The following is a 25679-nucleotide window of genomic DNA, read 5'->3' on the forward strand; positions in this document are numbered from 1 at the left end:
AGAAGAAAAAAAGAACAAAAAAAGGGGGAAATAAGACTATGGTACAACACGCGCCATCGTGGACACAAGCATACTGTACTTCATGATTAAAATGCAATAACAAAACAATACAACGCTCCCTGGTTTGAAATTGCGATTGATTGGGTGCATATGCCGGTATGAATGCATAGGAACGGATATAAGAAAAAAGAGAAAGAGAATAGACTCACTGTTACTGGTACAATAAAATAAATATCTGAGGTAAACTTATGTTAGACAGATTGTTTTCCTTAAAAGATGATTTCTGTGTGATATCTTAATACTTGTAAAAACAAACAAACAAGCAAACAAACAAACGACTTGATTGAGAGAATGAAACCGAAGCTAATTTGGTTGTATATCATAAGATTTCAACAGAAAGAATTTTAATTTATTCTTAAAAGAATTCAAAGTTTGTGCTGTTATTATGTCGTTGGGAAGTGAGTTCCAATACTTAGGCCCCTCGTAGATGAAGGTTTGCTGAGCCAGCAAAGTCCTAAAAAATGGTAAATGAAATTCGTTGGATTGCCTTGTAGGATAATTATGAACAGATTGATTTTTTGAAAACATTGATTCAAATATATATGGAAGATTATTTTTATTGTAATTACACATAAATTGTCCTAAATTAAACAAATACAAATCTTTAATTTTAAATATTTTATTTTCAAAAAATAACGGATCAGTATGAGACAAATATGCAGTGTGACATATAATACGCAGTGACTTCTTTTGTAGCAGAAGTAATTTATCCAAAAGAGTTTGATATGTATTTCCCCATACAAGAATACCGTAATTTAAATAAGGCAATATGAGGGATGAATATAATGTAAGCAGGGACGACAAAGGAAGACAAAATTTAATCTTGTTGATTATACCGATGTTTCGAGAAATAATCTTACATATACTATCAATATGAAATTTCCATGAAAGCTTATTATCAACTGTTATTCCCAGAAATTTGATATAAGAAACATTTTCCAGTGGTGTGCCATCAAAAATAATATCAGCAGGTAGTGCCTCAATGGAGTTGCTGGAAAGCATATATTTTGTTTTTTGGAGATTGAGAGATAATTTATTAGCTTTTATCCATTGAGCAACTTTTTCTAATTCAAAATTTAATGTCTTTACTAGGGTAAAAGGATTATTATGCGAAAAAAACAAATTTGAATCATCCGCAAAGAGAATGAAAGAAAGAATATCTGATGATTTACAGAAATCATTCATATAAATAAGAAACAGAAGCGGACCTAATAAACTTCCCTGTGGGACCCCACATTTAACATTTAACATTTGTGAATTGCAACCATTTAAAGAGACATATTGCTTCCTGTTCGAGAGGTAGCTCCTGAACCACTCCAAGGCCTTCCCACGGACTCCGTAATGTTGTAGTTTATTAAGTAAAATATCATGATTAATGGTGTCAAAGGCCTTGGAGAAGTCCAGGAACAAACCTATGAGATGTGAAGATTTGTCGATAGCATGTGCTACTTTTTCAACAAAACTCAATAATGCATGTGAGGTGCTATGTTTTTCTCTAAAACCAAACTGAGTATTTGAGAGTATATTATTGAATTTCAAAAAAGTAAGAGTTCTTTTGTAAACAATTTTTTCAAGAATTTTGGACAATGTACATAACAAAGAAATTGGTCTATAATTATTAACATCTAATTTGTCACCTTTTTTAAACAAAGGGATGACTTTTGCTATTTTCATACTTTCAGGAACAATACCATAAAAAAGAGATAAATTGAATATATGAGATAAAGGATCCGCAATTGAAGATATTACCCCCTTCAGCAAAAAATTACTGATGTCATCGTACCCAGCACTTTTTTTGGAACGAAAATCAGAAACAATATTGATTATCTCCTGACTATATGTTGGACTAAAAAATATTGAGTTTAAATTTGGTGAACCTAAAAATTCAGAAAAATGTTTATTTGAAGATGGAATTTTGCTTGCAAGATTTTCCCCAATGGAAGAAAAATGATTATTTAGAATATTACAAATATAATGAGGATCTTCATGAATTTTATCATCAGATCTAATTTTGGTAATATTCGACTTGTTATTTGATATATTCATTGCTTGCTTTAAAACTTTCCATGTATTTTGCATATCATGCTTATAAAATTGTAACTGCTTAGTATAATATTTTTTCTTTTCAATACGTATAATTTTCGTCAAAGTATTTTTATAACTAGTATATTTCAGTTTTGATTGCTCAGTAGGTTTCATTTTAAATTTGTAATATAAATTATTCTTTCTATTTATTGAACGCAAAAGTGACTTAGAAATCCAAGGTAACCTGGGTACCTTTTTATAGTTGGATGACTTTTCTCTTCGTTTTGGAATATGAATGTCCAAGAGTTGAGTAAAAATATGCATAAAATATTCAAATGACAAATTCACATCATTTGAGTCAAAAATAGACGACCAGTCTGTCCTGTCTAAACTAGCACCCAGACTGGCTACATTTTCATGCGTAATTCTTCGTCTAAATAAAGAACTAGATTTATTATCAATGATATCATTTAAAAAGTGAAACTAGTCGAAATGGGGAAGTGATCTGTGATATCTGAAAGTAATATAAAAGAATCAGGAGACGGCAGAATATTAGAAAAAATATTATCAATAAGGGAGGCGGATTCATTAACTATACGCGTGGGCTTAGATATCAAAGGTAAGAAAGAAGCAGATAAAAATATTTCCATAAAATCTTGTGAGATTGTATTTTGTTTCAGTAAATCTATATTAAAATCTCCCGTTATGAAACATTTTTTATGAATAAAAACTGGATCCTTCATTAGATTCGCAAAATATTCCAAAAATGATTTCATATTCGCACTGGGTGGTCTATACATTACACCTGTGATTATATTTCTACTGCCAGGGACTGTAATTTCAATGAAAAGAGATTCAATAACTTCAGTCATACAGTTGAGCTCTTCACGAACTATATAATCATACTTTTGTGAAACATATAAAGCAACGCCCCCACCCGCCCTAATTTGCCTGTTATTAACTACAAAATCATATCCGTCGAGGGCGAAAGGAAGACTTAAATCATTGGAAAGCCAGGTTTCGGTTAAACCTATTATCGAAAATTTTTTCCTGATGGGATCATCTAAAAGTAACCTCAGTTCCTCAAAATGTTTATTAATACTCCTAATATTAAGATGTATGAGTGAAAAAATGGTGTGATCATATTCCTTGACAACATTATTAAACTGGTTGAGAGTAAGATATTCCGAAGATGGGCTTTGCAATTGATTTTCTATATCAAAGTCATAATGAAATTCTTTCGACGATGTATTAAAACTATCTGAAACACAATTATTGAAAAACATATTATTTTGATCAATATTTACTTCTCTTTCTGCCAAAGAAGGTCCTACCGTATCGAAAAAATCATCATCAGTAATTGAATTGAATGCAGTGTCTATTGGATTGTGTAGTACAGGGTGAGCGTGATTGCCATTGCTTGTGTCCACGAGGGCACCTGTCGAGTGCAGCACAGGGGATTTTGACATCTAGAATGTCTGTGATGTACGAGACTAAAAAGAAAGAAAATGCTACATCTTAGTTGGAAACAGAGTCAATGTAACATTAATCCCATACACGAGGTACCACATATATTACAGAATAACGTATTAACAATTATCAAAGAGCGTCTTCAGCCTTGCTCTACTATATAATAGGAATTAGAATACACCATTTAAGAAATCAGGTTACAGAAGGAAAAAGAAAAAGAAAACAAAAAAAAACAAACAAACTAGGTAAAATGTCCCTTGACATTTATGAGTATTACATTAACCATTTTCAGAGAGTGATAGAAAAAAAAAGAGGAAAAAAATAAATTCCATCCAGTGCCTGCTGTAGTACCTATCGTACCATAGACTAGTGCTGCAAACCACTGGAGGTACTTGTTAAGTTCCAGGGGCGTGTTTGATACGTGGTTGTAGCTTTTGAAAGCACACAGAGAGAGTGACCTGGGTTTGGTGAGTCGTGTGCACCGGGGGAGTGACCTGTGAGAAATGCTCGTGTTTGTCATCCCGCTGAGTCTGCTAACCGCAGGCTCTCCGCAGATTGCTCAACAGACTCACAGTGGTGAGCTGTCTTTTGAGACCAGATTATTCTTTTTTTTTCTGTTTTTATTTCTGAGTGCCTTCAGGGAACGCAGACAATCATATCCATAATTTCATAATTTGCTTTCCAAGGGTAGCCGTATTATTGTACTGAAGAGGGACCTGCAATGCACATGTATTATGTAATATGTGCTGCTGGAATTAATCAAAGAATGTTCATTCATGTTCATCACATACAGAACACGAGTGTATACTTAGCAACCCATGAACCCACTACCAACCACTGCCTCAAGATGCTATCGTTGTTTGTACATGATGATATTGCCCTTGGCCAAAATTGAGCAAACTTTTTTGATGTTGGTTGAAAGATGGTAGATGTTAGTGTTGCACCTATCCCTCAAAGTGCACATACAAGATGGCAGTGTTTTTAACATACTAGGTTCAATCAAAATGTAGATTTTTTTTTTTAACATTAATGTAGGACAGCACATTTTGATGGCTTGCACCTATGCAACCTTTCTGAGTTCTGCAGTATGTTCTGTACAGTCTCAAATGGTGAAGGAGGGGATAGGAGTGCGATTGCCACAAATCAGGTATTGTCAAGATACCCCTAAGTATAGAGAAACAATGCAGGTATAGTGATATGGACAAAATTATAGTTGTCATTTGACATGTGTAAGTGAAGTTACTTCAGGAACATTTCTCAGGTTGACTTGGACTTTAAAACCTGTCATTTTGTCACAGAAGAGCAATTTGGATGTTTCCTTGAACTATACACATGTACTTGATAGATTCCTTCGTCTGTTACCAGGTTTGTTTTCCTCTCTTTATTTTTAAGTCCCGCTGCAGCCTCCGATGGTGTGTTCATCATGTCATCCTTGACTTGGTCCACTTTCTTCACTTGAAGCACATCCAAGAAATGCTAATTGTCTTTCCCCCCTCAGTCGGTTTCTGTCTGTCATGACCAGAAATTATTTAAAGAGCGCCGAGGTGATGGGGGGATTTCAGCTGAATGCTCTCGCGTACAGATAGATTTACGAATGTATAACCCCCTTTGAAAAAGAATAGAATGCACTGGCTAAACTAAAGATCACAAATAATTGTTTGCAATTTATCAATATTCTACAGCATTTATTGCAGTTTGCAGGCAGTCAGCTCCCTCAATCCTTGTTACATGGTTTGTGGAAGAGCAAAATTTTGCTTAATCATTATTTATTTGAACAACTACCATGATGTAATATTGGGTCACGTGGGGCTTATGTATTCATTGTGTGGCCAATTGCAGACTGTTACAGGCCGTTAGTAACGTAACCACTTCCCCCGCTGAATGGTTACCTCCGTCTCCCTTGTGTTGGAGAGGGGACCCCTCGTTTCTCTCTGAAAGGTTGAAACGTTTGTGCATCAGGGGGTATAAGTCACTGCTCAATGTGGCTGCATTGTGTCATCACTGGAGGGGAGAAGAACAGTCGTCTGCTCCTCACCATTACTCAATCATGTCTGTGCAGGTATTGTATTGCTTTAAAGGCAGGATCACACAAACAAAATAAACGTTGTAATATGTTACAGAAGTTGTCTTAATGAAGAAGAAAACTTTGCACTGCAAATGGACTGTAACTTTAAAGTTGAGAATAGCAACTTAACTCTCATCAGTATAGGAAAGATTTTTTGTAAAGTCTTAGGCCAGAAAAAGGCAAAATTGATGCTCTGAAAGTTGTAGAATATTTATTCGTTTTTCTGTCCAAGCTTTTTATACAAACTCTGAGCTTAAAATGTACTAATGTGATACCAGGTTCTACCCCCTAATGATAATGTTGTGAAAGAATATTACTCTACAGGGCACTTGTGTTTTAAGTGACATTGTAACATCAAGATTACAGGTTTAAAGTAGAAAACTTGTTGTATCGCATTAATTCCCATGGTATACTTGCAAGTATTACCATAGTGACCCTGTTTTCCATGTACATATGAAAGTCATGGCTTGCCACAAATCCTTTAAAAAAAAAAATCAAAGAGTCCAAACAGCTTGTTCCAAAGTATCATTTTCCCCTCTTAATTAAAGAAATATGTATTATAATGTCAAGCTGATTACACAGAATTTTGAGTATGAACTCAATGAAAACCTCTTGTTGCATGTCAGTCATATGAAGGTCAACCTGGCTGTGGCATACTTTGAGATGAAAGTTTGATAAACATTGATTGATGTGGAAATACAGAAGAGTAAATAAATAAAAAGGAAAAAGAGGTCATTGGATGACAAAAGTGTAGGGGCTCCCGTCAAGAGATGTTGCCTAACCTTGCAAAAGTTTAATTAACCCTTGATTCCTAGCCAAGATTTTGTATTGAATGCTGTGTATGATGTCAAGGCAGATGCTAAAGATTTCTGAACAAGTGTTTCATGTTTTAAATATAATAAAATACTCCTCAATACATCAAGCATTAAAGTACACCATGTCATTTTTTTAATGTTATCTTTATATCATCTTATTCAAATGTTGCAAGTCACCATTTGAGTGAATTGTGTTACCATGCAGCAGAGACAACCATTTTTTTCTGTGATTCTTTTCCCTTGCATATTGAACAAATGATTGACCATTGAGGCAATGCATTTGAAGTAGGTTTTTCTTCTTTTTTAACGATCAAATCTTGGAACTTGTATGATGATCATCACACTCAATATGAACATCTGTTAAGCATTTCACAGTTTCTGAGCCACATGACATTTGAATTCATGTAACAATGTGTAATTACATTAAGTTATTTTTTTACCCTAAAGGATGGGGGGGGGGGGGGGGGGAGGGTAAAGGGATTGTAGCAGATTGATTTTGATTGAGGAATTGAAACAAGGAATGTCCGACACTGATAACCGATAAAAGAGGCAATTTACCAGAGGCATGTACAATGTATATGCTTCTCTAGGATGTTCGCGCGTAAAGTGATACAATCTAGATTCAGTGATGATAGTAAAGGCACAACTTCGTATCGAAAGTTCTACAGCTAGTTTGAAGTAATTCCACGTAGCTGAATTACCTTGGGTTTACAGACGAGCAGTATTGCTCATCATGCCTGAACCCAGATGTCTCAGAAAGGATTTTTGCCAACAAAACATCCCCAGGCCCCTGAGAAAAAAAAAAGAGAGAAAAAAAGCGCTCACTTTCACTTTTTCCTGTGTCACTTGTCGTGTGTCGTTGGTGGCATGTTCTGATGCGCCATGTGAGTTCAAAGGCAGTTGAACAGTCTTCCTGGCTTGACGTGTTGTGAATCACGGCCGAAGTGAGCTAACATGGGCTCCGTTGCATCATGTGGTAGGGGTAGAGACGAATACCACAAGGAGGGCCTTTTCACTTTTCTGTTGTCACTGGACCCTATGGTGAATATGTGCTAGCGAATCTCCATGGGGGACCTGGATTTGTGTTGCCCCTCTGTGGAATGTGAAGGTATGGTATCTTTAAGTATCAGAGTATTCATTATCATATGGGATGTTGCTAAATTTGTAATTAATGCATTTACTGCATTATTGGAACAAAACAGGACAGACGTTGAAACTGTAATTCTGTTAATTTGATTGTAGTGTAGCACATGTATTTGAGCTCTTTGGCTATTTTAGGATCCCGATGAAGACATGGGCATAATGAGTGTAGGATTGGTAATTACATAGCATTTGTGTCGATACTTAGGTTTGTTTTGTTATAGGAAGCCCGAGAAATTTCTTACTAGGTAATGTCAGGAAGGCAATACATCTATCTGCCTGAAAATACAGGTATCTACTGTCTGCTGTTTTATGACCAGTGCTTTTGTCTATGATGCATTTGAATGTTTACTTGGAGCATAGACATGACAAAATCCTGTCTTCAAGTCCCCAGTTTTGTTGTATTAATAGCTAAGTTTACTTTTTTTATTTAATTCAAACTAGAGGTAAATCACAACATCTTAAAGCGAAAGAGCTCAGACAGTAAACCCATTCTCTATAGCTTATACTGACCAGGCAAATGCATTGTTTTTCTTTGATCTTTTGTAACCTGAAAGTGGTATCCTTAAGTTTCCTCTTTATTTTGTACACTGACTCCTGCTCCATCATATAAGCAGCTTATCCTGAAATCATTTATGAGCAAGGGCTATGGATTTTTTTTTTCCATAATGTGTGTGTTTGTGTGTGTGTGTGTGTGTGTGTGTGTGTGGCAGGGGGGGGGGGGGATAGGGAAAAGGTCTATGTTACTGCCCTTGATTGGCTCAAGGGCCACCCCACCCCCTTAACCAGAGAGGAAGCTGGGGGCAAAATCTTCAGACTTTAGAGGTTTGTGGGTTTGTAAGTTTTTAAAGTTGTCTTAAGTTGTTTTTTTTCTGATTACATTTTTTCTTAACGGCACGGGGGTGCGTGGGATGCTCCATCCTCCAGTTCCATGACCCATGATAGGTTCCAGAAGAAGAGTTGCTCCTAGTGATGTCATTTTGAGGATAGAGATGGGTTTTATTCTGCAATTTTAGAGTTTCAGCCAACCCACACCTACACATACCACCAGCATATGAAATATGTAACCAAGATGATGAGAAAACTTTCACCTTCTCTACATGTTTTGTGCTTATCTTGCATTCATACACTAAGTCACTTGTATGTAAAGGCTTGTCCTCGAGCATTCTAATTAGCTCACATGCATATACAATGTACAATGTACTATTGTGCTAGGCTATTGAACCAACCTGTATGCAAATTATCTTGCTTGGTTTCTACATCCATGCATTTATTACCCTGCCTCTTGTGAATGGTATGCATTTTCCAGTTGTAAAATTTTTCCCTTTTACTTTTCCCCAGCACTTGCCAACTGGTGCAGTATCAATCTTACCGGATTTGGCACAGAATTTTTAATAGATTAATCACTGTCAGTCAATTTTAATTAGCTTCCTCCTATCCAGGTGAAATGGTAACCCAGTCTCCCTCATGTTTGCTTAACCCTCGCTGCAGGTATTGTATTGGTTGCCATCAACCCGTATGAGCAGCTACCACTCTACGGGGAGGATGTCATCCAGGCGTATCATGGCCAGGACATGGGGTCCATGGACCCACACATATTTGCCGTGGCTGAGGAAGCCTTCAAGAGAATGTCAAGGTGGGTACAATAATATCCCTCTCCTTTCTCATATCAATCCCCTATAAGAAAATGGAACAGTCTTAAAAACTCTTTTTTTTGGGGGGGGGGGGAGGTATTGGAAAGAGCCATTATAGTGCCAATAAGGAGGAGAAACTTTGTGAACTTTACCAGCCATATGTTGAATATATCGTCGGTTGGGAATGATAAGGGCGTTAAGTTGCCACTAAACCCATAGTGTTCGAAACAACTTAACGCCCTTCTCATCCTCAACAGACGATATTCTTTGCCTTCTGATGAATGTTTATCTGTAACAGTGATTTTCTGGTGCCTTTTCCTCTCTTATTTTAGTCATTTCTGTTTGTGTGTTTGCCCTTGTACTTTTGACACACTGAAAAGTAAGAATACTAAACACTTCTCAGTAGATTAAAAGATATCAACATTTTCTTGTAAACTTCCTTTGATACTCTCTCTCTCTCTCTGTTTGTAGCTGTTTGCTGATAATTTTAAGGGTTATTACAGAAAGCTCAAATATGCAAAGTTATTGCATAGACTAACAGCATATACATTTTTGTGTTGAGAGGCTTGAAATCAGTTTTCATCCTGATTTCCTGAAAGTTAACCAAATACACCTTCAAAGCTCAATTAGTATGCCATTGTCCATCTGTAGCATACAAATTCCTATAGGGTAAAAGTGATGGAGCATCTTTGTTTTCCTAAATATTTCTGTTTTTGTTTTTTTTTTGTAATACTTTTTTTTTACCTGGTTACATATACATAAGTTTTTGTGTAAAAAGTAATGATCCTTGCAACAAAAATATATACATGTAAATGGGTGAATTTTACAGTTCTTAAGTTGGGCCCCTTTTCCATTTTCACCAAGTAGGAAAAATGGGTTGGTAAGGTCAAATCTCATATAATAGTAAGGATGATGGGGCCATAGAGACAAGTGTGATATGGTTATGTGAATGCCCCCCACCTTCCCCCAAGCCATAGTGAAAGGCTGTGGGATAAGTTTGAAATGTGAAGCATCCTTGAATGTTTCATGATACGGAGAAATGAGAAGCCATTTGGCAGAGATTGGAAGCCATCCAGAAAATAGGAAAACGGAATGTAAGGACAGGTAGAAGGTCATATCTCACTGCGTCATTTTTAACACAGAGAGAACACTCAATCACAACTCAAGACAAGATTCATCATGATATCTAAATCTATTTATATCTCATCGTGGAAAATGTTCATAATCTTCTGTTATCAGGGTAGATTGTTATGCATATTGCCCAAACTATGCAGTGACAGGTCAGAGAAAATCCGGGCAGTGTGTGCCGTTGCCATGGTAAGCAACCAGTGGCATAAAGAAATGCACACAAAATTTGTAGACCTATTTTTAGGTAGGAAGATGGGTTTAGCTAAATATGGCAGCAGTCAGAAATTTTAGACCTCTATGCTGCAGAATGCAATGCACTGCAGACCATAACTATGGCTGACTAGGGAGGTTAAGATAATATAAACAGGCTATTTCTGCTGTGAAACAAATATACCACCTCAACAGTCCACATTAAGCTGAAAAGTGAAGAAATTTGCAGCATAAGAGACCCAGCAGCATGGGGATACCATTGAGTGGGAAGGGTAGTATGGCTCGGATGCATTCGAGAAATCCCTGTATTTAAACAAATCGTGCACAGCTTTATCACTGATCTCTATGTATTACACACACACAGCTGAAGAATCTTGACCTGAGTCTACCATTACTGATGAGCATACGCTTTGATGCACATATTCATTGACTGGTGTTTGTGGTTTTCAAATGTACCCCGATGGGCAGTGAGTGAATCGGGCCACCCATGAATCCCCACCCTACTATATCTCTTTAGATAGGGTATAAATGTGGATTCAGTGGGAAATCTAAATCATTACTATGAAGACCAAATGCCCAGCTAAGTATCAAAAGAAGCAATTTCTTGTGAAGTCAAAAGAAAGTGCACTCAACTTTTGAATCAGTGTGGTTCATTCAGCCCATTTAAATCAAACTGCTGTGTGATACTTCACCCAGAAGAAGAGCAGATGTTACAGGAAAATTCACTCTTGACACATCAAACCAAGAAAGGGTTGTTCTCAAACCTCAGATGGCTTGGCTGATACATGAGATGAACCGATGAGCGCAACTTTGTATGTCATCAAACGTCATCTTCTGTCAAAGAGTTTGGAATGTGACCAAATCACATGAACAAGAAAATTGTGGAATGTGTTATAACCATATCAGAGACTCGCTGTTGGCCTGGGCAGGTGGGATTTTAACAACAACAACAACAACAAAAGACTATGTGAAGAGACACTATCACTGCCAAGTTGTCCCAGGTACGCAAGGTGTTATGAAAGTGCAGTGGTTAAGTCAGGCAAAATGGCAGTCTGTGTTTTATGGTTGATCGCAAGAGAGACAGGTGGAAATGAGTGGTGTATGTCAGGCACCCAAAGATGAGAAAGGGGTGATGTCACGCCACAAGAATGGCGGGGGTAATTTCTGGAAACTTCGCCCAGAAGCACCTCATCGTGACCGCAGAATTTGAGTCACACATCACCTGGGTGTCAGGACACCGTTTGTGGGCCTGTTTGGAGTATGATACAGTATGTGCAGCTCTGCATTTGATCATGTGTAGTGTTGAATCACGGCAAAATGCATGATTTCATGTACAGCTGTATTTACTTTCGCAGACACTTGCCATTTCAGGCACTGACAAGACTGCAGCTGTAGACTTCTTTTTTTTTGGGGGGGGGGGAGAGTCAAAATGTAATTGTATGTATTTACCCCATCGTCCCTTCAGATATCAATATCAGTTCTTTATGAAAATGTAAGAAAAAAATATTTCCTTACTTTGGCCTCAGCAATGTGCACATACAGTGAATCTGCATAAGATGAAGAGATAATTATGATGGTTCTAGGGCATTTACCCCTGGGACAATTACTTCGGACCCTTCTCCTGACCCTAACCCTAATCCTTAATCCTGAACCTAAGTCCTTTTCCTAACCCAAACTCTATCCTAAACTATAACCCTAACCCTAATCTTTACTCTAACCTTATCACTAACCAGCATTTAGCTTGGGGGGGGGGGGGGGGGGGGGGGGTAAACATCATCAGGGGTAATTGCTCTGATACGATTATGACATCATTTGCAGTCATCTCATGGGCCCAGAAAGGTTGACGGAGAACACGTTATCAATAGAGGGCGGTATTTGCTTGCTCCTCTCCACTTCCTTCAGGAAACTGCAGCTGGACTCTTCTTGGCGGACTCATTTCATACTTAGCCAATTGCACATTCATTCCCTTTTTTCCTCCCCTCTCATACAAGTCATATATACCTCTGGAACAACAAGGAAGCTAAAAGTGTAATGGAACAGGTGAATGCTGCCATAGCATATATATATTATTCATTCAAAAACAAAAAACGAAGAATCAGTTGCTCCCATTGATTGACAAAGAGCACTGGCTAGGAAGGAGTTGTCCGACTTCAGAGTTAGAGTGTGGCATCAGAAAATGCTGCAGAAATATTTTCTTGTACTTTAACGAGGCTACATCTGAATTGTTATGGATATCATCCCTTTGAAGATACTATCTCAGTGTTCAAGACATTTTCCTGTTGCTGTCCATGTTGGAACAAAGGCTTTAAATCCTTCCCTTGCAAAGTTTTATGTGCTTCTCAAGTTTGTCAGATTACCAATGAAGTAAAGGTGTAATACTGGGGCATTCCGAAATGACTCGCATCATATCTACCTTCTAGTATCTTCAAAGAACCTCTTGACAAATGACTGGTGATGCAAATATGCAGCTTTCATTTTTGATTTATTATAATTTTGTATTCATTTTTGTGGAGATTTAAAGAAATTTGATATTTTTTTTTTTTACCCTCTTCCCCTTGTGACGATTTTAGCATCTGCCGTTTCCCAAAGCAAATGTTGGAAAGATTTTCGGAATTATTTCATAAAATACAGTGTCAATTCCATGTACTTGAAGTGGATTCACAAAAAAACAAAACAAAAACAAAACAGCAATTTGATCAATTTTGTACTCATAGGCCTCTGCAACAATGAGTCAAGAATTCATGTTAGGAAGAATTATTGTAACCAATCCCATCTTTTTGCTTGTCTCTGTCTTTGGCGATAACTCAGGTTTGAACAGGACCAGTCCATCATTGTCAGTGGGGAGAGTGGTGCCGGGAAGACAGTGTCGGCCAAGTATGCCATGAGGTACTTTGCCACCGTTGGGGGCTCTTCGACGGAAACACAGATCGAGAAAAAGGTCTTGGCGTCCAACCCCATTATGGAGGTGAGTACCGGGGAGTTCTGTCTCAAAAAAGAAGAAGCAAAAGTAATGGTGAATTTAGCAGCATGAAGTAAATTCCATCGACAACTGCACTTTAATTATCAGACAATGATGCCTGATGTTGTGCTCAATACTGCAAATCATAGTATTACATTCGTAAAATATTTCTTTTTATATTTCCTCCCTTGCCTCTTTCTTGTAGTATTCATCTGTGTCATTTTGTATTATGCCAAAGTCTTTCAAATATGGGAATTTATTTCTAAAAGATAAGAATAAAGAAATGGTGTTTAACAGCTTAAAAGTAACTCGAGTCGGCATGTGCCATTTATTACCTCCGCCAAGGGAGGAGGTTATGTTTTCGATACTGTTGGTTTGTTCGTTAGTTAGTTAGTTCGTTTGTCCGTGTGCAAAATAACTCAAAAAGTAGTGAATGGATTGGGATGAAACTTGCAGGAAAGGTTGAGAATGACACAAGTACCAAACGATTAACTTTTGGTAATGATCCGAAAATTTTGGGGGAATTTATGAAGGATTTTTGATATTTTGGCAGGTAGGGTCAATGAACTTGGGAGTTCAGGCTGTGCATATTTGAGGTTTGCATGCACGCACTAAAGTGCGTGCTCTAGTTTCTGCTAGGGCGTGGCGCGGCATGCAGCTGAGGGTTTGTGACGTAACAAAGGCTTCTGTATTAGGAAATCGGGTGACTTTCAGCACACAATGCTACATAATGTACGTATCTATATTGGTGGAAATGACTGATATCTCTATGGAAGAACAAGATCAGTGGTGGAAATGAGCTGCATACTTGGTGGAGGTCTGCGCTCTCAGAGTGCTTCTCTAGTTCAAACAATGTTTTTGATGTCCTGTTCAGTATTGCATAGTAGCGATTTGTTTGTACATACAGTGTTATCTTTCCCCCACCCAGAATTGTTCTTGTATTTTTCTGTGTTTCCGAAATGGGACAGAGTTAAAACAACTATTATTCTTTTCATGCATAACTGACAGTGCTTCACACATAATTCATCCATCAGGAGATAATATGAATTCTCAAGTAGTTGTGACAAAATGTCGCTGTACTTTGGTTTTGCTGACTCCAGATGTGAGAGATTTGTCTGTACTTCATTCACAAGCCAGTGATAATGCAGGCCAGTCTCTCCAGTTGACTGAGAAGGAAGTAATGTGCAGGTGATTTGGCTTTTCTCCTGGTGTGTATCCATAGGAATTCAGGATTTGCTGTGTCATTTTGTCATCATTCTCTGCTACTCTTTGTCCATTGTACATTTCAAGTGCGAAAAAAATATTGCCCAAGATGTTGCTATCCCCAGAGATGGCTATTCATCTGATGTATTAACCATCTCATTTCTCTATGGCATTTATCATCATTCAATTACCAGCTTTCTGTTTTGGGGTCATGGCTTTAAAAGTCTCATATTGGCTATAGATTACTGGTGTGGTTTGAAGTTTGCTTTGATTGGGGTTGGAACATAACCCATTGCATTCCAAAAAGCAGACCCCCACATGATATCTTGAGCGTCCGTAGCTAGATTCTGGATTTCTTTCCCCTCTCTTGTATGGGTTCTTGCAGAAGCAGTCGGGGGTAATTAACGGTGAGAGGTTGTTTCGGTGATATGGCAGGAGCCTGTGTTTACATTCTGGTCTCCAACCAGTGACCGTGATGTCATCCCTTGTGTTCATGACAGAAGATTGATCAATGTACCTTCCTGGGGATCAGCCTCACCTGTGTACCTGTCATCCACCTGTTGATGTTTCTCGGGACAACCACAAGATCTCAAGAAAGATGCTTGTAATTGGATGCAGGGAAAGGTCTCCTTCTACCCCCCCCCCCCCCTTTTTCTTGCACTGCTAACACATCATTGAAGTCATCCAGAGTGGATGCATACATATGTAGAGACGAAAATGATTTTTTTTTTCCTCTGTTGTTATCGGAACATCTCACGTTCACACAAAGGGCAGTGCATCCGGGCCCTCTCATGGAGAAGATAGTCTCAAGGCCAAGATTAGCCGCCAGGCCAGGCGCTGCTGCTGCTTAGCCCCCTGACGGACGGTGTTGCCACCTGCGTCAGTTTGTCACATGGCTTTGAATCACGCCGCGCCAGGTTCAGTGCCAAACAAGGGCCATCTGTCGGCGAGCGTTCTTTGCGCGGTCGTCACTAGGGACTTGGCCGACGTCAGTGATTGCAGCCATAACAGGCGCAGAATGTCACAGACATTTTTCTGCAGTACTAAAAGTATCGTCTCCCTCTTTTGTTTTTTTTTCCTCAAAGTCTCTCTTTCCCATCCTTTCTTTTTCAAGAGGATATTTTGAAGACGTTTATTAAAACATATGTCATTTATCAAAATTGGGATTTTTAAGATGAAATACTGATTAACTTAATTATATTAAAGGGAGTGTACAGTTCTGGTTGAGGTGAGGATTTGGTTTTAAACATTTTGCAAGATGTGCAGAAACCACTCTATGAGTTGTCAAAGAGCATGAAATTCTAAGGGGTATCAAAAGTTTATTTGATGAAAATCGGTTTTGAAGTGGCCGAGATATCCAAAAACAAGGTGAGACATTTAAAAACAGATGGACAGATGTATTTATTTGGTTTGCTGGACGCTTTATTTTCATGTGCACATTGCACCATTTGCATTTGTCTGTGACCACATTAAGATTACACAGCAGTTTGTGTTAACACATTCAAATTCCTTGAATTTTGTGCTTTCATCATGTGAAGTATTTGACTGGGAGTAACCCTTCTTGCGGTATGTAGGAATTCACTTTAGAGGATTTTCTTTTCTTTATGACCCTTTCAGTTTTCGAGTTATTGTTCAGTGGAGACTCAAGTATAAAGTGATGAGGTGAAATGATGAAATTCAGCTTTAACCGCTAACACCTCCCTCTGTAGTCTGCACAGTGCACAAGCTATACCAACCCATCCCCCCCCCCCTCCAGTCATCGAGAGCACAGGTGGGAGCTTCCTGCAGTCGTCTGGTTTCCATGGCAACCATTTTCCCCCTCAGTCATTATAACTCCCCATAATTTGCCCCATTAATTCAAGTTTTTCGGGATTGTACATTAGAGCCTGCATGGAATCAGGGGCTTTTCCCCCTTCTCACTCTCGAGTTGGTAATTGAACTTGAGCCTTAACATTTATGGTTCATTCGGCGTCGGCGTCATCATGCAGTTTATTCTGCCGCTTCTATGTCCCACAAAAGTCTCCCAGTTTTCTTGGCAGAATGATGCTGGGACATGTACAATTAGATTTTGGGGAGTAGGCAATTTGGGTTTCTCACAGATGTGCTAGTGAGTTGCTCAGATGAGTTTTCTTGTAATGTGATTTCTCTCAGCGTTGTGGCTGGCATCAGCGGTAGGGAGTGAAATTGTGTGATTGTGGATGACAGTAGTAAGGAAACAAACAGTAATCGGATTAGACTCCCCCATTCTCACTGCTCCTCCTCCCTCCCTTACATCTCCACCTTTCAGTCCCCCTCCACCCCCTCTTTCTCTCATCCCCCCCCCCCCGCTTTACCTCTTCCCCTCCCCAACCTGTCCCTCCCCCTCACCCTTTTCCTTTCCCTTTCATTCTCTCCCGCCCCTCTCTCTCCCTACCCCTCCCTACCCTCCTTACCGTCTCCCTACCCTCTCCTTCTCTCCATCACTTCCCCCTCTCCCTGCCCCTCCCTACCCCTCCTTACCCTCTCCCTACCCTCTCCTCTCCCTCCCTTCCTCGTCTCTCTTCCTGCCTGTACCCCTCTATCCCTCTCCCTTTCCCCTCCCCTTCCCCCACTCTTCCCATCTGTGTTGGAAGCGGGAGGAATCAAAAATAGCTTTCTTTGACTCAGTAGACATGGTGGAAGTGCGTTTGTTTGGAAGCGACAAACTGTTGCAGTCAGGATGTCGGAAAGTTTCCAGTAGCGTGCCCCCCGAAAGCACAACTCAAAACTCTCTTGGCTGTCTACTGCCTTCCTCCTTTGCTGTCAATTGTGTGCGTTTGATCCAGAACTTCACACTTGCTATATTTTTGCACATATACTTCTATATCGTATATCGCTGGTGTGGTTTAGCTGTGTGTGCCGATGCCCTGCTAAGTCGCTGACTTTTGTAATTATTCACTACACTTGATGAGAGTAGCCTTTTGATAATTATATTTTGCTACCAGGATGGATCAACATGATATGTAGGCAGGTGGCTACTTTGGCAAGGAAGGAAGGGGGCGAGAGAAGGGGTTCCATCCAAAAGGTTCCATCTGAGTGACAAGTGTTTCCTCATTGTCTGTATGAAAACCTTGGAAGAGGAATAGGAGCCTGTGTAGTATTTGTGCTTTGTTGGTAGAGAGAAACATCACGGTGCTGACCTGTACATGGATTGAGGGGCCAGCAGACTAATAACCCTCCCAAAAAACTCCTTGCTATCTCTCTGTCCATCTCACCTGCGTCATAGGTGCATCTCTCTCTATCCAAACCCAAACTCGGGTCGCCGACTGTGCGTTGTTGCTCTTCCTACGACGCTTGGGTTTTACATGACTGTGATGAGTCAGTGTACATGATATAGGTCGGATGAGAGGAGTGCAGGGGAGCCAGCTAACCCACAAGAACCATTTGCTCTGTTGACCTTTGCACTTTTGAACTTTGTACTTTGGAGCTTTGTTTTTGTTGTTGTTTTGTTTGTTTGTTATTCTGGCATACTCTGCTAAGAAAACTGGACAATTTTTTTTTCTTTCAAACAAAACAACATCAAAGACCGTTATCTTCCCTGTGTGATTTGCTGCATCAGAAATTTGGCAAGAATGGAAGGTTTGTGCAGATGGTGATTGTTGAAAAAGAGAATGGAAGAGAGTGCACGTACATGTTGGGCAGGGCAGTGCAGGTGTTCGTGTCATTAGATCAAATTAGATCATTTTTCTCGCTTGTGATGTAGCAGAGCTGGCACTCAAGCATTTGATCGAAGCACGAGCCAACGATTATGGCTGGCTCTTGAGTTGGCTCGCGACTCTGACAGCTCCCCACCTCACCTCACCCCTTGCCCCAACCAGTTACGCTAGGGCTGAAGAGTGTCCAGTGAAGCACTTGCATGCTTCATGACAAATATTCATGGGGCTGGATACCTTGTTTTAGCTTCTTCTGGGCAATCTCGCAAAATTGAGAGGATTGCCTTGTTGAGCACCTGACAATATTTTGATGCAGAAGGACAGACTAAACGTGGGAAGTTTCATGTGGAAATGTTCGTAATCACTTGCAGCAACATGTGATTGGTTTTGCAATTTAGTGAAAATGTGTTTAGCAAGTCTGTGAAGTCTCCAGCATCGGCTAGATGCTGCCGCCAGGACTGGCTACCTCGGGAGTGTCCTCCACTGGCCATCGAAGCATTGCACCGCTGAAGATACTCTTCAAGTATCTAGAATCCAAAGAGGAAAAGTAGTATCTGTTCTGTTGTGTCTGGATGACAATATAAATGCCTCAAACGTGTCTTGAACATCTCTTGTCATATCGACCTGCTGTCTTGTGTTTGACGTGAATCCGATCATCTCTGCCATCGTGTTTGCAGGATCTAGGGGAAGTGTCACTCTGCTTCTCGTTCCTGCCAGTCATTAAGGAATCTAATGAGCCTCGTAAATGGCAGAGATAAGTGTCCGGTTGAGGGGTGACACTCATTTACTGCCTGCAGAATTCAGCTGCCATCCTGAGATTAAAAAAAAGTAAAAGCTGTCAAAAGTCTCGTTTTATTGCACTAAACTACATAGTAGGAAACTGGTGGAAAAGGCACGCCAAGCTATCACTAGAGAGCCTAATACGACTGCAGAGCATTACTTTGGGTGTTCTTCCTTCATTTGAAGAGTTGAACGGAGTGATGATTTCCATACTTGGATGTGATATGGAAATGGAGATATGATTACCATAGAGGAGGATGCATATTGGTCATCAGTGCACAGACAGTCAGATTTGACATGGAAGGAACTTCAGTGAACAGTTGTGAATCAACCTGTTGGTTGCCCTGACAAATAACAATTCTCCACATTTGAAATATAACCGAGTAGAGTCAGAAGAGATAAAATCTATTACGATGGCATTCGTAACCCTCAACATTTATCACCTCATGTCCACTTTCCTCAAGGCCATCGGCAACGCAAAGACGACACGCAATGACAACAGCAGTCGCTTCGGTAAGTACATCGAGATCAAGTTCAACCGCCTGCACCACATTGTCGGTGCCAACATGCGCACGTACCTCTTGGAGAAGTCACGCGTGGTCTTCCAAGCGCCGGAGGAGCGGAACTACCACGTCTTCTACCAGCTCTGTGCTTGCTGCGACCGCCCAGAACTAAAGGACCTGGCACTCGGTACGTAACAACATCGCCAATATTTTCCCCCAAATATGACAGAGCTTATTTCTCAACCCTCAAATGCATCCCTTTGAATCTGAATCACATTCCTTGCCTCATATTGCTTTTGACATTGCCCCTTTGATTTATCCCTAACTTTCCCCTGTTAAACAAAAAGAGAATATGTTTATATTTTTGTTAGTGGGTATTAGTGTAAGTGTTAATTTTGATACACTTTTCATGCTGTTGTTGCTTATATGATTTCAATGTGTCAGTGATTTTTAGTTCTGTGTAGTACAAGGTTTAAAGGTATGAATAGGCTGGTTAAATTAGTGTGATATGTTACATATTTTTGTGACTGACATTCCTGTAGTACCATGAAACCTATTAGTTTCTTTCATTGTGTTTGTGGTATTTCATGTAGCAGTGTAAAAGTCGTAGACGGCAGTATTATGGTTTAACCTACATTTAGGTAAATTTGAATGCTTTCCCCCAATACCTTTCATTAGGACAAAAGAAGGCATATTCTTTTTGCATACTAATCTAAACCAGGTTCTATTTCTGTTTTTAATTTGGCTGGTATTTTAGTGGAAATTTGGATGAAGCATCGTTTCTTTTTTATTATTATTGTTGGATACTGTCCAGAGTTCCGTTGGCTGGATTCGATGCTGTTGAACACATGTTTGCTTTTCTGCTATCACAATGATAAACTGCTTTTTAAAGGACACCAAAAAAGAAACTTGCAACAGACTCAGGTAGTTATCACATTTTGGCAGAAATTGGTAATGAGAACTCTTATCTTTCTTTCTTTCTTTCTTTCTTTTTTTTGGGGGGGAAGGGGGAAGGGAATGGGGGGTGGGGGTGAGGAAGTTAACTTATATTAGAGTTTTTCCACTTATGATGCTGAATAATTTTGGCACTGTGCTTGTCATTGTGTCTCCGAAGGTAAAGAGTACTATGGTTACAGATGTACCGTGCTCTGCAAGTATTGTGCTCCTGTGCATTAAACCAAGATTAGATGGGGACAAAATTCGCCATAGAATCTGTGCAAACTTATTGGTAGGCTGAATGAGCTAAACAGTGGTAAATACTCATTCTTTGTTAGATTCACGTCATGATTAAGTATTGTGTTGCAAATATGCAAATGAAAAATCAGAGCAGGTTATTGGCCAGCATTGATGTTTTCATTTTTGCACCCATTCTCTCCTTACATGTTTCTCACAAATAGCTACAGTACATAATCTACCTTAAACATTTCAAGAGAGCTTGCTGGTAGAGGCATTATAGAAGAGTATGGAAAGAAAAATGATATGCTAAGTTTTTCATCTGTTGTGGCTGTTAAAAGATAGAAGTATGCCATGTCATGATTCATATAGTGTAGCGGATGAGGTGACATAGGCTTGGATTGGCATTGAGAATTTCAACCCTTTTTTAGACATCCTGCTGTCTTGTTTTCAGTAGAGGGCATATTTAAATTCTAACCTTGAATCTCGGGGGATGGATCCAACCAGAGGCTCAGTGGTCATCTGGAAATTTGGACATCCCGTGTGAAAGGAACTTTTGATTTCGTTAAATGGGCCAGGCTTCTAAATGCTGCTAGTCGCTCGTGGCAGAAGTGGTCCAGACTTTGTATGTCATAGTTTATGCCATAGTTATATGTAATGCATATATTTTTGTTTTGGTCAAATCATATTGAAGGTTTTTTTTTTGGGGGGGGGGGGATTTTTCTATGCAATGGAATATTTTTTGAGGCTAAAGGTAGATTTTTTTTTTATTGGAATCTACATTAAAATGGCTGTCCAAGCATGAAATAGTGATGTCTTTAATGGTATTACTAGTAGTTGACTCTTTCCCCGGTTTTCATGATGTATTTTATGAACAAGAATAGCAGCAGAAAAAATTGCTGCCCTTACCAGAGTGGATTCAAGCAAGATCCTTTTCCACTCATGAGTTGATCCAGATGCCAGTCTTCAGTTTCACACATGCTTATTATTAAGCCCATCTCTATCTTAAGGTGCTGTAGCAGTTGGATTAGCATAAAAAGAAGATCTCAAACTTGTATTTTTTAAACCTTTTATATGGTTATCATCTGCCTTGGAATTATTAATTGAGAATAAGATCAAATAAGATTGGGGGATCCCCATGTTAGGAGTGAAGAAGATCTGAACTTCTCGCTCAGGGGGGCACTTAAAATCTTCCAGATGTGCATATCATGTTTAGAATACCTCAATGCCATTTCCTGTGATAGGGGGAACAACAGGAAGAAGATGTGCTCATTGGAGTAATACCAGCTTGAGGAATGGGTGTGGTGAGAGGAGGGGGGTTAAGGAGGGAGAGAGATGTGCATTAGGGGTGCATGAAATAACAAACATGACTTGGGTACCGTCGCTGCGTGCGTCGCTTGAGGAAGGGAGCTATTACCTTGTGATCAAACTTGGAGCTACCGTGCTTGACGTGGAATTATCCGCTCTGATAGCAGGGATTATTAGCCGCCTCATGGTACCTGTGTACCTCCGTCAACAGAATTACGGCTGGCTTACTGCGTGAAATGCCTTTCATCCTGATGATACAGGATCTTAAATTTCATATGATCCCCTTCAATAGGCAATGCAGGAATATTTGCATATATGTATGTCATATACATACATACATATGTAGAAAGAGAGGTACCATAAGTGGGTATATTTGTATTTGTTACTCAGAATTGATATCAAATGTGTGGTTTTAAAAATGAAATGTCGAAACTTTTATCAAATAACTGTCCATACCCAAACAACCACTGGGAGAGAGAAATCCTGGGGTATTGCACACCACTATTCAGATATGAATAAAACGATTTTTTTTAGGGATCATCTGTGCAGGTGTCATCTCTAGGGACAATCATCATTGACCTCCTACTTTGAATCATGTAGGAATCAATAGATCTATATATTTGTAGGACACACCAGAAGTGATTAAATATGTTTACCATACCATATGATACCACTCTTCTGTTAGCATGCTTCTGGCAGTGATGAACCCAACAATAGCCCGAGTGAAATTACAACAAACACACAAGGCCTTGCCGAAGTGTCCATGGCGACAGCAGCAAACACGTATTACTACCTGTCAATCATGTCATTGCTGAAGTTTGACCCCTTGTGCTGGCTCTAAATGTGAGGAGCTTCTGTCCACTTTCAGGTAGCAAAAAAAAAATATCATAATGATAATAAAATCAATTAACCCTCACTTGCAAACTGGCGATGTGCTAATGTATAAACGTAAAGTGATCATTGGATATGTCATTAAGACGTGTCCACAGAAAGGGCCTGTACGAAAGCTGGTGGATTTTGCAAATATGAAGAAATTTAAAGAAATGAAGAACATTTGACACCACCAGGCATTGTAACTCTCCTTGTTTTATCTTGCTTATTTACTACATGATCTTTGCAAATGCTTTCCTAAAGAATATCTCATTTCTTTCATATGCACCTCAAAGGGGGGGGGGGGGGGGGGGCAAAATAGGCACGCTTATCACTGATTGTAGATTTGTCCATGGGCTCTCTTTATGTCCAATATATCCAGTATCATTGTTTGGATACACCAATGAATACCAAAACATGGTGTCTGCCATTGAAATATTGTGACAAAAAAAAAAGACATCCAAAATACCAGTACCTAAACACTCTCATTGCCTTTCGTTTGATATTGCTTGCAATGTATTTATACTTCATGAAATGGAGAGTCAAAAAGTCTATACTGAATCTATTAATCTACGGCCTCTCTGCCCCTCGTCGCAGTACAGGGATTTTTGTTTTTAATTGGAATTTTTTATTGGAATACATTGATATAAGAGCGGTAGTCGTGAGTTAGCCATCTCGGAAGGGTGAGGCAAGCCAGCAAGTCATGGCAATTACGTGAGAGATGGAAGTTGTATCGAATGTATCCAAATATCCTGCCCCAGATAATCATTGGGATGCCATTTTATACCTAGTGTGATGGTGATATGTAATTCCCAGGTATGATTCTCAAATCTCAATGACTTTTTAGGATCTTTTATACCACCGTGTTATCACCATCCGGCGAGACTCTCACAAGGATGATCGGCCGATATCAGCAGGACAGTGAGCGAATTCAAGCAGATATCGAACCTATTAAAGTTTGCCTGTTGATGGCATGCCAAGATTTAAGCAGGACTGGGGCAAATGCCTGTCAAGAAATCTATGATACCCTGGTAACATATACGGGAGCTTGGGTGTGCCAAGAAGTAAGGCATGTTCATCTCTCTGAGAGTCTTAATGCTCTCAGAAAAATAGTTTTGAACAGGATTTCACCCAAATCAGATTAGAATCATGCCAGGCTCCTCCAGCAGGGTTTAGCATTTGTTTTGGGTTTGTTTGTTGGTTTGATTGTTTTTTATATGTGTGCAAACAAGCTCTGTTGGTCTTTTTTTAGACCAGAGAGGCATCTTTCGGAAGTTTGTGTGGATGACCTCAGCCTGGAGCGTCTGCTAATTCAGGCTTTCGTAGGAGTGAGACGGTGTTTTGATGACTTTAGGTCATTAATATCCCGTTCATCGACAGACGCTACTTTGCTGGTTTGCAACACTTTGCCATCATTTCATTACAATCGTGACATGATGTCGCTACTGGAAGTGATACCAAGCCAGAGTTTGAATGAATATAAAGTTTGAATTTCTGGGACTTGGCAGTGTTGATCTTTTACTCTGTAGAAATTGCCAAACCATTTAATAGTATTTCTATTAAATTGAAATCAATTTATCTGACAGGAAAGAATGCTTAGAACTCTAATTTGTTGCCATCTTATCAGTCCTCACATTAAATTGCACACTTAACATATACACACACAAAAAAAGAGAATCATAAAAACATAAGAAGAGCACATGATTGGATGCCTTTCAGCAGGTCTTTGTTACTTGGTACTGAAGTGTGAACAAGTAGAAAATGATGGAGAAAAAAATAAAAACCAATGCAAAATTTATCCCCCCCCCCCCCTTTCAGTTTGGCCAGTGATGTTACTGATTCGGTTTGACCTTTGATGCAAACTCTTCTTTGGGCACTATTTTGGGAGTAAACATTAATAGCTCTCTTCCCCCTCTTTAGAGTCCATTCTTTCCAGATAGTGATGCAGGCACCCAAAATAAATTTGGCAATTCTCGGGAAATGTGGGAAAGTATTTAAAAGAAAAAAATGCTGGAATGCACAAAGGGTGCTGTGATACACTCAACTTGGCATGAGAGTTAGTGTAAAAAAAATATGTGGGTATGATAATTATATTAGTACAGTTATGTACACATGTACAAAGAAATAGACTTATAAAGCATTAAACCATGAGACTGACCAGGAAGAAGGGGGGGGGGGGGGAAATGGTGGGGTAGGAGCGGTATGGATATATGCCACAAACATATAACACTGAAGTCACACCCGGAACGAAGCAGTTTATTGTACAGCTGAAGAGGATATCCACTGTCAGTGCTCTGGGTATGAATCAATCTCCCATTCAAAAGTCACTCAAGTCTTCTCCTGCTTAGTCACTGTGCACTTGTCTCGGCTCATCAAGCTGCCTACACATGTAGATGGAAGACATAAGAATAGATCAATTAGAGCAATACACAGGAATAGATAGACAGAGAGAGATAGAGATAGAGAGAGAGATATATAGAGATAGATAGAGATAGAAAGAGAGATATATAGAGAGAGATATAGAGATAGAAAGAGATAGAGATAAGGACAGAGAGATGGATAGATAAGAGAGAGATGGAATGAATGTGTGTATGTAAGGAGATAGAAGATAAATGAGATGGAAGAGATAGTATGAGAGAAAGAGAAATGAGAGTGAGTCAAAAAA

General features: G+C 39.3%; 1 protein-coding gene across 1 annotated transcript in view; it reads left to right on the forward strand.

The window, feature by feature from the left end:
- LOC139735550 (unconventional myosin-Va-like) overlaps positions 1 to 25679 on the forward strand; it is a gene marked incomplete at its 3' end in the record, with an annotated part of 131114 nt that overhangs the window by 92686 nt on the left and 12749 nt on the right. The window contains exons 4-6 of the mRNA XM_071646306.1: positions 9067 to 9211; positions 13356 to 13512; positions 19625 to 19850. Coding sequence (XP_071502407.1) covers positions 9067 to 9211; positions 13356 to 13512; positions 19625 to 19850 — 528 coding nt within the window. The remainder of the gene's footprint in view (positions 1 to 9066; positions 9212 to 13355; positions 13513 to 19624; positions 19851 to 25679) is intronic.

This window comes from Diadema antillarum, unplaced genomic scaffold (genome assembly GCF_040938485.1).
Source record: "Diadema antillarum isolate AM-2024a unplaced genomic scaffold, OU_Dant_1.0 seq00000585_RagTag, whole genome shotgun sequence".
Classification (NCBI taxonomy): Eukaryota; Metazoa; Echinodermata; class Echinoidea; order Diadematoida; family Diadematidae; genus Diadema; species Diadema antillarum.